Raw genomic sequence first — 16,500 nt, 5'->3', positions numbered from 1 at the left:
TACTGAAGGAGCAAAGTCTGGTGAATTCGGTGGGTAGGTTAATACTTCCCAGGTAAGATCTTTTAACGTGTCTTTAACTGGTTTTGAAGTGTATATTGGTGTGTCATCATGAAGCAAAATTACTTTGCCGTGTCTTCTGGAACATTCTGGTCCTTTCATGGTCAAAGTGTGGTTCCAATTGATTAATGGTTGTCAGTAGCAATCACTATTAACAGTTTCAACTGGTTTTAGAAGCTCATAATACAACACACCTTCCTGATCCCACCAAATGCAGAGCATTGTCTTCTTTCCAAAGCAATTTGGCCTTGTAGTCAATGTTGACGGTTAACCTGGATCAACCCATAATTTTGTGCATTTGGGATTCTCAAAATAAATCCACTTTTCACCTCCAGTCACAATTCGATGCAAAAAAGACTTTCTTTCATGCCATTGAAGCAACATTGTACTGATGAATTTTCAGTTTTCCATTTGTCTTTTGTTCAGTTGATGTGGCACCCATTTCCTTCCTTTAAAATCTTTACCATTGCTTGCAAATGATCAGAAATTGTTTGCTGAGCAACATTTAATCTTTCTGCAAGTTGTTTTTGAGTATGACACACATCTTCATCCAATAATGCTTGTAATCGTTGGTCTTCAAACTTTTTCAGTTGACCTGGGTGTTTTTTTTGTTTGTTTGTTTGTTTGTTTGTTTGTTTTTACATAGAAATCAACACTTTTAAAGCATTTAAACCAGCATTCACAAGTATCTTGAGATGGAGCATGTTCACCATAAGCTTCCACAAGTATTCAGTAGCACTTTTCTTCTAAATAAAGTAATGAATTATAACTTCCCACAAATGCTTTTCTGGCACAAAATTTGACATTTTTAAGTGTAAAAAAAAAAGGTAACAACTTCAGCAAACTTGACATATGAAGTTTTGAAGCTTGTCAATATAACAAAATGGCATACATATCAAATCATATATATATCAACATAAGTATAATTCCATCTACTGAAAAAAAAATCCACATTAACCCGTACACCTACCGTGTTTCCCCAAAAATAAGACATTTTCCGAAAATAAGACCTAGTGCATGGAAAGATAAGACATCCCCTGAAAATAAGATCTAGTGCAACTTTGGGAGAAAAAATTAATATAAGACACTATCTTATTTTCGGGGAAATAGGGTAGTATATAGTATTTATCTAACTACCATAACAAATTGCCCTTAACTCAAATATGTATTAAATGACCCAATACAAAAAGCACTGTGCTCCATACTGCAAAAATACAAAGCTGAGTATATTATTTTTTTGCCATATTGAAATTTATAATCCCCTAGAGCAGTGGTTCTCAACCTTTCTAATGCCGAGACCCTTTAATACAGTTCCTCATGGGATCTCAACATATGGGTTGACCAGCTAGTAGGGTCACCTAAGACCATCGGAAAACACAGATATTTACATTGCTATTCATTAACAGTAGCAAAATTACAGTTATGAAGTAGCAAAAAAAAAAAAAATTTTATGGTTGGGGGTCACCATAACTTGAGGATCTGTATTAAAAGGTCACGGCATTAGAAAGGTTGAGAACCACTGCCCTAGAGAGAGACAAAAACAAGTTAACTAGAATACACAGTAGAACAGAAAGAGGAAGATAGAGGGTGCTGCAAGAGTCCCATACAATTGCCTTGGGGTAAGGCATGGAAGACTAAGTGGCTGAGGTTGCTGTTGGGACTGTGAAAACTGGATATGTCTTTGAAACAAGGGACAAAGAATGGAGTAATAAAATTTCTTCAGAACCAGGACACTCATGACAATGACAACATCTAACAAGTATACCAATAAGAATTTCAATGTACATTTTAATAGTTGTGCTAAAATATGGGAGAAAAATTATTACCTTCTATAGCAATCACATGACAAAGCAATGAGACAAATTAATAGTGTTTTTAAACCACATACACTTTGTAACAGGCTATATGACCAGACAGACAACAATATTACAGAATAACATAATTCCTGGACAATATTTTAAACCTGCACTGTCCAATACAATAACCATTAGTGACATGTGACTATTGAGCACTTAAAATGTGGCTACTCCAAATTAGGAAGAAATATAAGTGTAAAATATCCAATAGCTTGTAAAGATTTAGTACTAAAAGTAAAATATCTTAGTAAATTTCAACTTGATTACCTGTTGAAATAATATTTTAAATATACTGAATTAAACAAAATATTATTTAAAATTACATGTGACTCACATTTGAGGCTTGCATTATATTTCAATTGAATAGCTCTGGCTTAAACAATTGTTTAATATTAATATTGTTCAGATTTATCTACTTGTTTCACATTGTTTCTTCATGTTGATATCACTATAATTACTTGGTCATAGTGATACAATGTAACATCTCAAAACATCTATGCCTCAGTATCTAGATACTGAAAGGTGAGAAACCCACCAAAAAATTTGTCAGCTGCTTAGCATTTCGGAGGAAATATAGAAAAAACAACCAACTAACAACTTTTCCAGATACGTTTACCAAGTAGTTAATACTCTGGGCACTGGTAGCTGACATCATGAGATTATGTTAGGTAAGAACTACTTAGTGATACGAAGACATGGGATCTAGGAAAATAGGAGAGTGGGCACTAAAGAACAATGAGAGAAATTACAGTGTTTCCCCGAAAATAAGACATCCTCTGAAAATAAGACCTAGCGCATGGAAAGATAAGACATCCCCTGAAAATAAGACCTACCGCAACTTTGGGAGAAATTAATATAAGACACTGTCTTATTTTCGGGGAAACAGGGTAGAAGATGACAGCTGTACAGTGAGTGAGACCTGCAGAACAGCCAGACCAGATCTCAATAGCAAGACGAGGACTCTAGGAAAAAGGAATATTAGAGAGGGTGAGGCAGAATCTATAGAATGCCTGATAAAACTTGAGGGAGAAAATCAAGATTATGATAATTGCAAATAGTGCAAGAAAATATAAATGGCAACAATATTGTATTTTTTAAAAAAATAAAAGCAAAGAAATGTGATTGTCACTTTGAAAAGTTTCATAGTTCTTTAAAATATTGAACAGGCCCTAGCTGGTTTGGCTCAGTGGATAGAGCACTGGCCTGTGGACTGAAGGGTCCCTAGTTCGATTCCGGTCAAGGGCACATGCCCAGGTTCCAGGCTCGATCCCACTGACTGGCTGCCTCACTTAGAGGGCGTGCGTGAGGCAGCCGATCAATGATCCTATCTCTCTCTCCTTCTCCCTCTCCCTTCCTTTCTGAAATCAATAAAAATATATTTTTAAAAATATATATTAAACAGAATTACCATACAACCTACCAATTTCACTACTAAGTATATAACCAAAAGATCTGAAAATATGTCCACACAAAAATATGTTTACAAATGTTCATTATTCATCCTAACCAAAGGAGAAAGCAATCCAAATGTCTATAGTGAATGGATAAACAAATGATGGCACTGCCATACAATTATATAATAATATGAAATGTTATTCATCAATAAAAAGAAACAAAGTACTGATGATAAATGCTATGCCATAAATGAACCTATAAAAAAATAAAAGCCAGTCACAAAAGATCACATATTATATGATTCCATTTATATAAAATGTTAAGAATAGGAAAATCCATACAGAGTAATTAGTGGTTGCCTAGAGCTGAGAAGAAGGGGATTGTGGGGAGTGACTGCTAATTGGTACGGGGTTTCTTTTAGAGGTAATAAAAACTGTTCTAAAATCAAAATGTTGTAATGATTACATAACTCTGTGAGTACACTAAAAACCACAACTTTTTTGAATGAATTTTATTTGTGAGTTATATATCAATAAAGCTATTTTATAAAAGAAAATGCGATCATTGTACACTACTTCCTTCTGCTAAGAATATTGCTTATTATCTAGGTATTGAGTATTAATCATTTAAGTTATATTAGGTCTAGTAATAATTAATGTCGTTTTCTAATACTTTTTAAAATCGAATTTATTTAAACAATACAACAAAATTTAATCAACAATATAGTTGCCGTTGTTTTCTACTACTTGTGCCCAACGCTCAGGAAGCATTTTAATCCCTCTGTTGTAAAATTCTTGTGATTTTGATGCAAAAAATTCGGTCAATGCATTTTTGAGGCATTCTTCATTATTAAATTTTTTTCCAAGAAGAAAGTTTGCAAAGAACGAAACAAATGGTAATCGGAAGGGGCAATATCAGGAGAATATGCAGGTTGAGGGAGAACTTCCCATTCCAACGGGCGCAGTTTTTCAGCAGTGATTCTTGCAGTATGCGGTCGTGCATTTTCGTGGTGAAGAATTACGCCCTTCCGATTAATCAGCGCGGGTTCTTTTTCTCTTAAAGCTTGGGCTAACCTTTCCAATTGGGCACTATACACTGCACTTGTAATGGTTTGGTTAGATGGTAAAAGTTCATAATGAAGAATTCCTTTAAAATTCCACCAAACACGCAACATCACTTTTTTCGCATGCAAGTCAGGTTTTGGCGTGGGCTGCAGAGCCTCATTTTTGTCCAACCATTGAGGCCGCCTTTTCAAATTAACATACAGCACCCATTCTTCATCTCCGGTAACAATTTGCTCTAAAAACGGAAAACGGTTTTGACGAGAGAGGAGCGAACTGCAAATTGTGACTCTTTGATTACGGTTGTTGTCGGTCAACTCATGAGGAACACATTTTCCAAACTTTTGGACTTTGCCAAGTGCACGCAATTGATTGGAAATTGTTTTTTGTGAACAATTTAAAGTTGTCGCAAGCTCTTGTTGGGTAATTTGAGGATTTTGCACCAAAAGAGCTTGAAGAGCTTCTTGATCAAAATTGGACACACGGCCTCGACCACTCTTGTCATCAAACGAAAAATTTCCCTCGCGAAATTTCTCAAACCAACGCTGGCATTTTCTGGCGCTAACTGCATCTTGACCAAGAGCACTACAGATGTTTTTTGCAGCCTCACTTGCTTTTCTTCCTAATTGGAACTCGTAAAGCATGCAGTGCCGAATATGCTCTTCATCCGCCATCTTCTTAGCCCTAGTTTTGCAACAAAAACCAAACCAAACACAAACTTTTTCAGGCAAAACTTGTTAATTGCACTTCACACGTTCTGTAGATACCACGTGTTTGAAGGTTATGTCAATACAAGTCAACGCCAAGCAAGATTTTAAACGAATGTTTAAAAACGACATTAATTATTACTAGACCCGATAACTTACATAATGATAAAAATAGTGGTATCATTATATTAGCACAAGAGGCCTGGTGCACAAAATTCATGCATGGGGGAGAGGAGGGAGGGGAAGGTATCCCTCAGCTCAGCCTGCACCCTCTCCAATCTGGGACCCCTTGAGGGATGTCCGACTGCCCTCTCACAATCCAGGACTGCTGGCTCCCAACTGCTCGCCTACCTGCCTTCCTGATTGTCCCTAACCGCTTCTGCATGCCAGCCTAATCACCCCCTAACCCACATGTGTCAAACACAAGGCCCGCGGGCCAAATCCAGCCCGCCAGGCCTTGCAATGTGGCCCGCACCGCGCTGTCATCACTGCACTCCGCTGTCAGTTTATGACATTGTCAGTTTATGACTGTTCAGTAAACCATTCGGCCCGCGATTTAGGCTGGATTTTAGATTTTGGCCCCTTCTCTGATTGAGTTCGACACCCCTACCCTAACCATTCCCCTGCCAGCCTGTTTGCCCCTAACTGCCCTCCCCTACAGGCCTGGTGACCCCTAACTGCCCTCCCCTGCAGGCCTGTGTCCCCCACTGCCCTTCCCTGCAGACCCCGTCACCCTCAACTTTCCTCCTCTGCCAGCTTGGTTACCCCTAACTGCCCTCCCCTGCAGGCTTGATAGCCTCCAACTGCCCTCCCTTGCAGGCCTGGTCCCTCCCAACTGCCCTCCCCTGCTGGCCAACTTGTGGTGGCCATCTTGTGTCCACATGGGGGCAGGATCTTTGTCCACATGGGGGCACCCACCTTATGTGTTGGAGTGACAGTCAATATGACTATTATTCTTTTATAACATAGAAGCCTGTGCATGTTTGGAGGCCAGCTGGTTTGCCCTGAAGGGTATCCCAGATCAGAATGGGGGTTCCCTTGGGGCGTGGAGCGGCCTGGGTGAAGGGTCTGTGGTGGTTTGCAGGCTGGCCATGCCCCCCAGCGACCCATGCTGAGGCCCTGGTATCTGGGATTTATTTACCTTCTACAATTGAAACTTTATAGCCTTGAGTAGAGGCCTAGGCTGACAAGGGCAGGCAGAAAACTTGGCTTCCTCCATTGCTGGGGAAACCCAAGCCTCTCTCCTGCTCTCTCCATGGCTATAGCCATCTTGGTTGGGTTTATTTGTATATCTGCTCCTGATTGGCTGATGTGTGTGGCTGGTGGGTGTAGTGGAGGTACAGTCAATTTGCTTATTACTCTTTTATTAGATAGGATGATAGCAAAAGGAAAATGAGAATGACAATAAATAGTATCTACCATAATGAAAAGACAAATATAAAAATAATTTTAAGAAACAGACAAAGAGTATACTAATTAAAAATATGATAAAAACTACAAGAGGAAACAGCCTCTGAGAAATAAAAATGGAGTACAGGAGACTGGCTTCCTTAATAAGACTTTTTGCACTATTTGATTTCTTTAAATAATATTAATATATTACTTTATAAAAATAAAAAAATTTTTTTTTTAAATGACAAGAGTGCTTGGTTTATAAGCAGAATGAAATCGTGCGCTCTTAAACAGGTAAAAGGCACAGGCTTCATTTACATTATGCACTCTGCGCCTCTGATCTCTCAAGAGAACAGGTTTTTTCATCCAAGATGTTAAAAAATAGAAAGTTATAGGAAAATCTTACCCTTTGTCTTTTTCTTTACCATAAAATAAGCAATTATTTCCAGAAAAAAAAACCACACAGATAATATCTCCCTGACACTATAGATCATTTTTCAAACAGTGAGAAGTATTTTAAATGTGCTACTAGTAAATGTTCATTGAATGCATTTTACCTCTTATTGCCATGAGAAGCATTCTTTCAACTTCACTCTTACTCCCTGTCTAATTCATTCAGAAAAATAAAGGTTTAATAATCTAAAACATTTAGATTTAGTGATGACAAACAACAGTAATTTTCCTAGAGTTACTGATTTAAATTTTGTCTTAATTCTAACACTCTTATGCTAAAGTCAGTGTCAATTTATGTATGTATGCACAAAACATACCTCCATACTAGAACTAACTTATAAACATTCAGATTATCTATGGAAGGATACATAAGAAATTGGGCCCTGGCCAGTGTGGCTCAGTTTGTTGGGCATTGTCCTGTGCACTGAAAGGTTGCTGGTTCAATTCTGGTCGGGCCAGGTTGCTGGCTTAATTCTCAGTGGGGGTGTACAGGGGGCAAGCCTACTGATGTTGGGCTCTCACATCAATATTTGTGGAAGGAAGGAAGGGAGGGAGGGAGGGAGGGAGGGAGGGAGGGAGGGAGGGAGGGAGGGAGGGAGGAGAATTAAGAAATTAACAACTCTAGACTATGTTAATAAGGGACATATTAATGATTCATATTTGTGCCACTGTTGGGAATGGTACCCTGGAGACAAAAGGAAAAGCGGGGCTCTGGCCACAGTGTTGCTCAATGGTTAGAGTGTCGTTCCATGCATTGAAGGATTCAGAGTTCAATTCTGATCAGTGTACATTTCCAGGTTTGAAGTTTGATCCCTGGTTGGGGCCCTTATGTGAGGCAACCAATTGATGTTTCTCTCTCACGTGATGTTTCTCTTTCTTCTTCTCCCTCTCCCTTCCTCTCTCTATAATCAATGAAAAACATATCCTTCGGTAAGGATTTTTTTTTTAAAAAAGTTGGTTTGGCAGAATTAGTTGTTGTTTTTTTTTAATTCATCATTTTTCCTCAATCTGATCAAACCAAAATGATTTTAAGAAAACTGTAAAACGACTGTAAGATTTTAAGTACAAATAGAATGTAAGATTCAACCATTTACAAATTTTTTTACTTGCATACCCTTTGAAAGTAAACCATTCTCCCCAAAACATAAGCAAAGTGGGAAGGGGAACTGTAAACTAGATTCCAAATCAACGAAGTTATAGCTTTATACCTTGTACCAGACCAAGTACATTACAGACACAAGTATATATTGTCATAATTTACTGAATGTTCATTATTTGCTGCATAACAACTAATTTTTTTTAAAAAAAAACAAAAATATTAATTTAAAAATCACTATTGTTTCAACTTAGCAGTGGTAGCCAATTTTTTGGAAAACAAATTGTTCTTTAACTCTACAGTCTATTTTTCTTTGCTGTTCTATTCACACAGGCCTTTATGTAAATGTATATTTCTGTATCACATTCAACCAATTTCAAAGATATTTATATAATCAAGAAAGATTTGTATGACCCAAGATAGGAACAAAGACTGCAACCTCTTTTATAAAATCAATGAACCATGAAAATACTCCATACTTGAAATCATGAAAGATTCCTTTTGCACAAACCCCCTTAAAAAATGCTAAACATTACACAAATTAATTTATTCATAGTGATTATGTTCTTGGTTGTACAGTATCCAGGAAATCAGGTTGGTCCTGTTAGTACTAGCATCTACTCCTGTCACACCCACGTGCTCGGCCCCTCAGTTCTCCATTGTAGGGTGGAGCATAAGAGATACTACAATCTCACAGCCTGCCCATCCCCACTGCTGTCTCACAGTCTCATGAGTCTTATTAAAAATAAACACACTAGCACTCTAACAAATTCATCTTTAAAAAGTATGGAACTGTGGCAACAGTATCAGCACATGCATGTTTCACAGCCTTCTCTATACATTAAGCACATGCGAAAACAGAGCTCCCGCAGCCTAAGAATTTGCCGACACTTCAAACAACTGCAAACTTCTCCAAACCAGCATCTCATACCTGCAACTCAAGTTCAAAACAGGGCAAACAACACAGGACGCAAGTACTAACTTTCAGTTGAACCATGCCAGTGAAATGAGAAGATGTCACCTCATTTTCTAAATGCAATTCCCCATCAGCCATAAATTGTTTTGGAAATCTCTGTATTCCCTTCAAGTTTTCCCCCAGAACCAATACCTGTGCCTCCTTTCACAATTAGCTGTTTCTACCAGTGCATGCAACATGATAATATGAAATTCTCATATGAAGATCTTAGTGTTTTAAGAACTCTGGAAAGGTTTGATTGGGAAAGAAATGAAAATAAGGTTCTAGTTTTCAGTCTCACATGAGCTTTTTTCCAACATCAACATGGATAATCTAAAAATTCCCTAAATTCTAATAAACTAACTTTTAGGTGTCACAAAGAGATTATCCTCCCTTAGGAATACAGGATCTCTAAGTTGCCACCTACTCTTTGGTTTTAATCACCACGCTTAAATACACAAATACTATTAATTATTCTCTCATTACTAAAAACAACTTTACTCTAAAAAACATTTTATATGAGGAAATAATACTCAACTTATTTCCCTCTTTCCAAACCTAGGCAACTAGCTAAATTTTCACCAATAGTATACCAGAGATTTATTATTAATATTTTAACGAAAATCACCATAGGGTCCTTATTTTTTCTATTTTGAGTATAATATCAAGTGATTCTACAATAGGAACTGTATATTAACATTTATTTAATAACATTTGAATCTGGATGTAAACAAAAAGAAATGTTGGCTTCACCATAGTAAATAAAATGTTTTTAAAATACCGATTTAAACTTGCAATGAGTGCTTAGCTCAACAAAAAAGTCAAAAACAACTTGTTATAAAATCAACTTTTAAAGTCTGCTGGACCCTTCACAAACCAAGTGAAGGCTGCTATTATTATTACCACTGTTTTAAATGTGAGGTTTACCTGAAAATGATCATATTTATTATATATAAAAAGTTTTTAAGTTGTACCAAAGGTTAAAGGCTATATAAAATACCTGAAATTTTAAAATCACACTTTAGTGCCAAAAATATTTTCATTGTTTTCAAATAAATAACCATGGAACTATTATAACTAGGTTTTTCAAGTGCCAAGCTCTTAAATCTACATTTTAAAAATTGTTTTTAGAAATTTAATGAAAAGTATTTAAATGAAAACCCTTCGTTTACTTACTACTTTCAACATTTTTGCCAAAGCCAGTTCGGCTCAGTGGTAGAGTGTCGGCCTGCGGACTGAAAGGTCCCAGGTTCGATTCTGGCCAAGGGCATGTACTTTGGTTGCGAGCACATCCCCGGTAGGGGGTGTGGAGGAGGCAGCTGGTTCCTCTCTCATCAACGTTTCTAGCTCTCTCTCTCCCTTCCTCTCTGTAAAAAATCAATAAAATATATTTAATTTTAAAAAATCGATATTTTTAAGTGTAGAAAAATTAGAAACTGCAATTAATAGGCTGATAAGTTAAATATCATTGCCAGTAACCAATTGTGTCTGCTGAATTTCAAGGGAACCTATTGTATATTAAATTTTTAAAAAGTGAACTCATCTACCCTCTCATCTCAGAACTTTCTCAACTTTCCCATTACAACCAACAATTTAACTCGCAGTCAACTCTTCCAGACCAGTAACATCAGAATTTATTTTTAACTCCTGACTCCTTCCCAAATATTCCCCTTCAATCCAATACAAAGTCCTGCCAGTTCATTCACACTGTTCTCTTAAATGTGCTCTTTTCATCCCATTTTCACATGTTATTTTATACTCCCTCAGGATTCACAACACACCTTTAGTATGGTATCCCTAAAAGGGCTGATGACTACTCTAATCCATCAATGCAGCTGCCCAAATCATCTTCCAATATCTTGGTTCAGCCATCTAAAGTAAATTCCAATATCTCTTAAAGCTCAACCAAACTTACAGGCCCCCTCTACTCTCCATCAGCTATTAACTATTTTCCAGATTCCACCTCTCATTTTCTTATTTAGACTACTTTAATTCCGATTTACTAACTAGCTTAGTAAATACAAAAATCATTTACAAAAACCACCATCTCTGTGCCTCTGTCCAATCTTTCCATCGAGAATCCTTTATGCTTCTGTATCAATTGGTTACTGCTTCCTTTACCACCTGTCTTAAAGCACCCTTCTGCAGAAGTCTTCCCTCTCTGACCCATCTGCCTCACCCCTTTATTCTCTGTCCCTCTGAACAAAGCATTCTATTTGTATTTACAATCTCACAGTCATCTTGGTATTGTCTTCATATTTTGACCCATAATCTGCCTCTACTACTAAATGATAAGCTTTTGAGGACAAGGACTGCATTTTCTTATGTATCTCTCTTCTGAACACGGTTTCTTGAACACCAGCATTCTAATATTTAATGATTTCTCTTTCTTCTAAAATGTCCTTAAAGTCAAGGTTGTCAAAAACAATTAGCACTGAACTCCAACTTTTTAAATGTTGATCTATATACTAACAGAAAACTAAACATTTTAACCTACACTGTACAAGAATTACCTCATCAGTCAACATCCACATTATCAAGAATTAAGTCATTTTCAAAGGAAAGCCTGGGGATAAAAATGAAAAGTCCAAAATTTTAAATTATAAGCTATTCTATTTTGCTTTTTGAAATAGATCTAATACCTGAAATTGGTTTTGAGTGGTTTTTAAACTATATTAAAAGCTGAAAAAACAAACACCCCAGTAGCACAAGAAGTTCTTAAGTAGCTATTATAAGATTTGCTTCATCATAGCTGAAAATTACCTTAGAATTTTTAAATATTCCTTTCAAATGACCCCGAGAAGTGCTTAGAAAGCTTGACCCTTCCCTGAAGATGCATCATCAGCTTCCCTTTTCACATACCCTGCATTCTACAATAGCTAGTCAACACCCCACAACCCCCTCCCCAAATTAACTTTAAAAAATAACCTTCCATTTAGCTATTACCTTTGGCTACCCTGTTTCAGGTAAGTTCCAAAAGCCAACATGAATTGAAATCCTGAATTCAACAAAAATCATTTTATGTTGCTTAAGGATATAATCAATTTCACATAACAGCATATGCTTCTAAAAAAATAAAAACTCAATTCTTCAGTTCTCTCCTTCTTCTATGCAACAAAATAGTTTTCTTTTTGTTGGAATAAGAAACTATAATTTTTGCCAAATTCTGGAAATATTTTTACATACGCTGTCATAAAATAGCACATAAACAGATCCACAAGTAGAGATAGTAGTACATCAGAACACTGGGTACTTAGTATACCAAACACCTCAAAAACACAGGCTTCCAGCACAAATCTGGGACAAGAATATACTCTAGCAACAACCCTGAGCTCAGCCCAAATAGCCCTGTTATATGCAGGACCACAGCGTTCTGCAAAACCTATGATGGAAAGCTCTAAATCCATATTCTCAAAACTAAATCCATAGTTTTATCTAAATGTGACAGAAAACCAATGCAAGAGCATTTTAAATAATCCTAAGGGGACCCCTGACCTCTAGATCATTTAACAAGTACAAATGCAATGGCACCCAAAATTGAACTTAAATGTCAGGTCAGTAACAATTAACATTCAACTTAGTATCTGGCAACATGACAATGCAAACCTCAATCAAAAATTGGACCTACTCCCAAATTACCTTTTGACTAAACAATAAATTATATAGCAGTAGACAGGTAATGTCAAAATGGGAAGGATCAAAGATAACATATTAAACCACTTATCCAATTTAAAACAACGCAAACAAGAGATATTGCTACTGGGTATCAGCAGTTCCCACTGGCCCCCCGCAAAGGAAGGAATCAATGCTCGCCTCCCAACGAGAAGGCCGGTTACTGACCAAGTTCATCTCAGGATTTAGAACAAATACTTTGTATAGTCACACAAGCAGGAAAGAAATGTTAGGCAACTGTAACACTCGGTCTCTCTATTAAGTATACAAAAACGGTGGAAACCCCTGAGACCTGATCTAACCGAAATACCCCTCATTCCAAAAGACATCAAAATGAGCAACATACATCATGTTTTATGAATCAAGTCTTGTCCTCTTTATCCACAAGGATGGGCGAGTAAACACTTTACCATCGCTATTTTAACGCGGGAATACTCCAGCACTGAATACAGCTGACTATCAACAGCAAGGAAAGTGTAAGAAAATAAGTTTCAAATCAAATCATCCAAACAACAACAACAAAATCATCTTCTCTCAATTCAAGGTGAATGAGACAGGGGGAGGAGGTATGGGAGGAGAAAAGAGGGAGCCGCTTCATCCTTGAAGACACTGTTTTGTTTTTTGCCTCCTTTCCATTACATCCGACTGCTGTATCGGGAGGTCTAAGACTTGAAGCCCCTGGCAGCCCCAGGGTTCCTATTTTAAGGATGAAGTGGAGGAGGAGAAAGGTGTAAAAGAAAATCAATACTTACTGCTAACTTTCATGCTGCCAAACGCCGAAGGCTGCTGCACCGGCTTGCAGCTCTCCGCAAAGGAGGTGGTTCTCGGCCGCCCTGACATGATCGCTCTCTTCCTGAATCACCTTCTTCTCCTTCTTTCCTCTTCTTCCTTTTGTTGTAGGATGGGATGTTAGGGTAATGACCAATGCAGCATTAAGTTCTCCCACAAGAAAAAAAAAGGCTTCGTTCTCTTGTGTGTTCTTTTCCACTCCTTTTGTATAGCTTTTAAAAAAAAAAAAAAAAAAAAACAACAACGAGCGATGTATTTCTCCTTCAAGACAGATCCGTATGGATATTTAACATAGATGATTTGGGACTAGGGGGCGAAAAATACAATCCATTCCCCTCCCTTTCCTTGGAGGGGAGAAAAGGAAAGGGGGGGGGGGTGATGAGGAGGGTCCTAAAAATATATATATATAATATGTATATCACGGGAGACGGGGACAAATACTTGATTGAAAATAAGTACTTTGAAGATTATATTTTTTTCCTCGGGGATTTTTTTTTTTTTCCGAGTCAATGAAGAAGAAGGGAAGCGGCGGAAGGATCACGAGTCTCACGCTTGAAAAGAAGGGGGATGGGAAGGAGGGAGGGAGAGGGAGAGGGTGGCTCGGAGATGCGACGGGAGCCGCTGCGGCTCGGGCAGCGGCGGGATACGGCGGGCGGGCGGCCGGGGCCCGGCGACCTGGAGAGCGGCGGAGCGGCGAGTCGGTCGGTCGGTCGGTCGGTCAGAGGCGGGCGGCGGCGGCGGCGGCTCCTCTCCTCATTGCGCCAGGAGCAGCTGCGGGCGGCGGCTGGATCCAGCGGCCATGGCGGCGGCGGTGGCGGCGGAGGCAGCTCCCTTCAGACCCCAGGCAGCGGCTCCTCGGCTGCTCCCCATACGCCGGGGACATGGGAGCCCAGCAACCGCTTCTGTCCCTCGGGGCCCCCTCCCCCGTCCGCGGCACCAGCGCGGCCGCCCTCCCGCCCCTCGCCTGTGTGCTCGGTGCCTGCGCTCAGGAAGTGTCCGCGCTGGGCTCCCAGTCCGGAGCCCCTGTCACAGCGGCTGTGGGGCCGGCTCCTCCCGGCGTCCTTCCTTCCTTCCTTCCGGCCTTCCTTCCTTTGTCACTCGGCCCGGGCGGCGGCGGCGGCGGCGGCGGCGGCAACACAAGCCCGCATTCGCCCGGGTCAGGGGCTGCTCTGTGTGAGGAGCGCCGTCTGCGCAGCCGCCTGAGCTCTTCCCCGCTACCCCTCCCCCGTCCACCTCGTCCTCCGCCTCCTTCCTCCCCCGCCCAGGCTTACACCGCCCAGCGCGCCCGACGCCCAGCGTAACAGGCGTCTGGGAATCGCCGGCCGAGCCCCGCGCCCGCCCGCTTCGGTCGCGGAGCCGAAGCCCGAGCGGAGCCAATCACGGGCGTCGTTTTTCAGCTGCTTCTCCCGGAAAAAGCCGAGAGACCTCAGGAACCAATGTGAATCTGTCGCTCGGAAAGCCACGCCCAGAGAGCGAAGAATACCGAAGACACCCGAGCGAAAAGAAGGTGGTCTCGCCTTGTTCGGAGGAGAAATTCGATAATGGCCACAGTGGCCAATCAGAGTCCTCAAGAAAAAAAAAAGAAAAAAAACGCTTGAAGAGTTAAGAACGGTGAAACCCGGGGTTCTGGGTGAAACAGCACGGCTGGGGCCCGTGGCCGCCTTGTCATTGGCCAGAAACTCCGCTGGGAGTGTGCCTCCCTCGCTCATTGGTGCATGGAAGGGGGCCTTCCGAGGACAGTCTGGCCAGTCAGAACGCCTCCTTCCTTGCCAAGGCGGGGCAAAGAAGAAAGCAATGGGAGGGCGTTTATAACGTGCCTTCTCATTGGCTGGGAGCTTTGGAGCTAGAGTTGGGGCTAAAGGGAAAGGGGAGGGAGGCCGAAACCGCTACGGCAGCCAATCGGCACTCACTGCCGTCCAATCGCAAGACCTAGCTGCACTGTGATTGGCCCTCAGCCTCCGGCGGCGGCGGTCCCCGGAGTCCCGAGCAGCTCGGCTGGGGCCGCGGCGGACCGTGAGACGGGCTCGCCTGCGGCTGCAACTAGACTTGGGGCCGTGGCGGACGGAGTGACGGGCTCGCCTGCGGCTGCTCCCACACCTTATGGAAACACACACATAGGGAGTGCGGGCTCTCCGCACGGCCGCTCCGAAACTGCTGTTGCGGTCGGCGGGGCTGGGCTCGGAGCGCTCTGGCGAGCAGAGGGTTTAGGGCCCCTCCCCGCTCGCTGGAGGCCTCGGGCTGGGCGCGGCTAATCCTGCGCGCTCCAGACTTGCCTCCGCCTGGGATAGTGCCGGTGTCTTCCCTGAAAAGTCCAGATCCGTGCCAGATGCCTCCCCGGCCGGGAGCGAGTCCTCAGACGCTAATGTGGGAACAAAGCTTTCAGAAAGGCAGCAGCGCCCCTGGGCGGCCGCGCCCCGCCCCGCCTTCCCTCTCCGCCGCGGGGGCCATTGATTAGACGGAAGCCGGGCGGGGCTTGGGGGGGGGGTGGAGAAGAGTGGGGACGCCCCTGAGAAATGAGCTCATGCTTGGATGCGCGCGCTCCCGGGGCACTGCTGCCTGGCGCTAAACGGGCCCCGAAATCAGGTGACGGGAGATTCTTTCAGGTCGGACATCCTGAAGCCTCCGAGGAAAAGGGGCATAGTATCCCTTAATAGCTTTGGGTCCTTTGGACGGTGATGTAAGGCCGGTGGTTATTGTTCTGCAGAAAACCAGCTCCTTTGGTTCGCCTGGGAACAGGATAGCAGGAAAAAAAGTAAAAGGGACAGTTGCCATCCAGATTGTGATCCCGTGTGGTGCCAGTAATTTCCACCGGCACAGCCATCTCTTTCCATTAGGATGCTACCTCCAGAACGCACATGTAGAAATACCTACAACGGGTCAGATCGCCTAGCTATTTGGTTGGAAAAACTGATGAGGGATAGAAGAAAGCTTTGGTGGGAGGCAGGAAAGGTCCAGCTACTAGAGTTTGCAGACAGAGGTCTGCAGGGGTGAGCAAGTACAACCACCGAGTAAACCTGGTCGGGTGGGAGACAATGGGGAGAGAGAAGTCATGGTGCACGTTGGGAGT

At 41.4% G+C, this 16,500-nt stretch overlaps 1 protein-coding gene across 8 annotated transcripts in view; it reads right to left on the bottom strand.

Annotated features, from left to right (window-relative positions):
- Positions 1 to 14,668, bottom strand: part of GSK3B (glycogen synthase kinase 3 beta) — a 173,497-nt gene extending 158,829 nt beyond the window's left edge. For 2 of the 8 annotated variants that reach the window (XM_084871677.1, XM_084871682.1), the window contains exon 1: positions 13,397 to 14,667. In XM_084871677.1, coding sequence (XP_084727803.1) covers positions 13,397 to 13,484 — 88 coding nt within the window. In that variant the 5' untranslated portion in view covers positions 13,485 to 14,667. Of the gene's footprint in view, positions 1 to 13,396 lie in introns of all 8 variants that reach the window. The other 6 variants (XM_084871678.1, XM_084871683.1, XM_084871680.1 and 3 more) reach the window with 5 other exon arrangements.
- Positions 14,669 to 16,500: the final 1,832 nt, after the last annotated feature.

The sequence above is a fragment of the Pipistrellus hanaki genome (genome assembly GCF_964339955.1).
Source record: "Pipistrellus hanaki genome assembly, chromosome: 2".
Classification (NCBI taxonomy): Eukaryota; Metazoa; Chordata; class Mammalia; order Chiroptera; family Vespertilionidae; genus Pipistrellus; species Pipistrellus hanaki.
The sequence above is the reverse complement of the archived record's forward strand: the minus strand, read 5'-3'. Positions and strand labels throughout refer to the sequence as shown.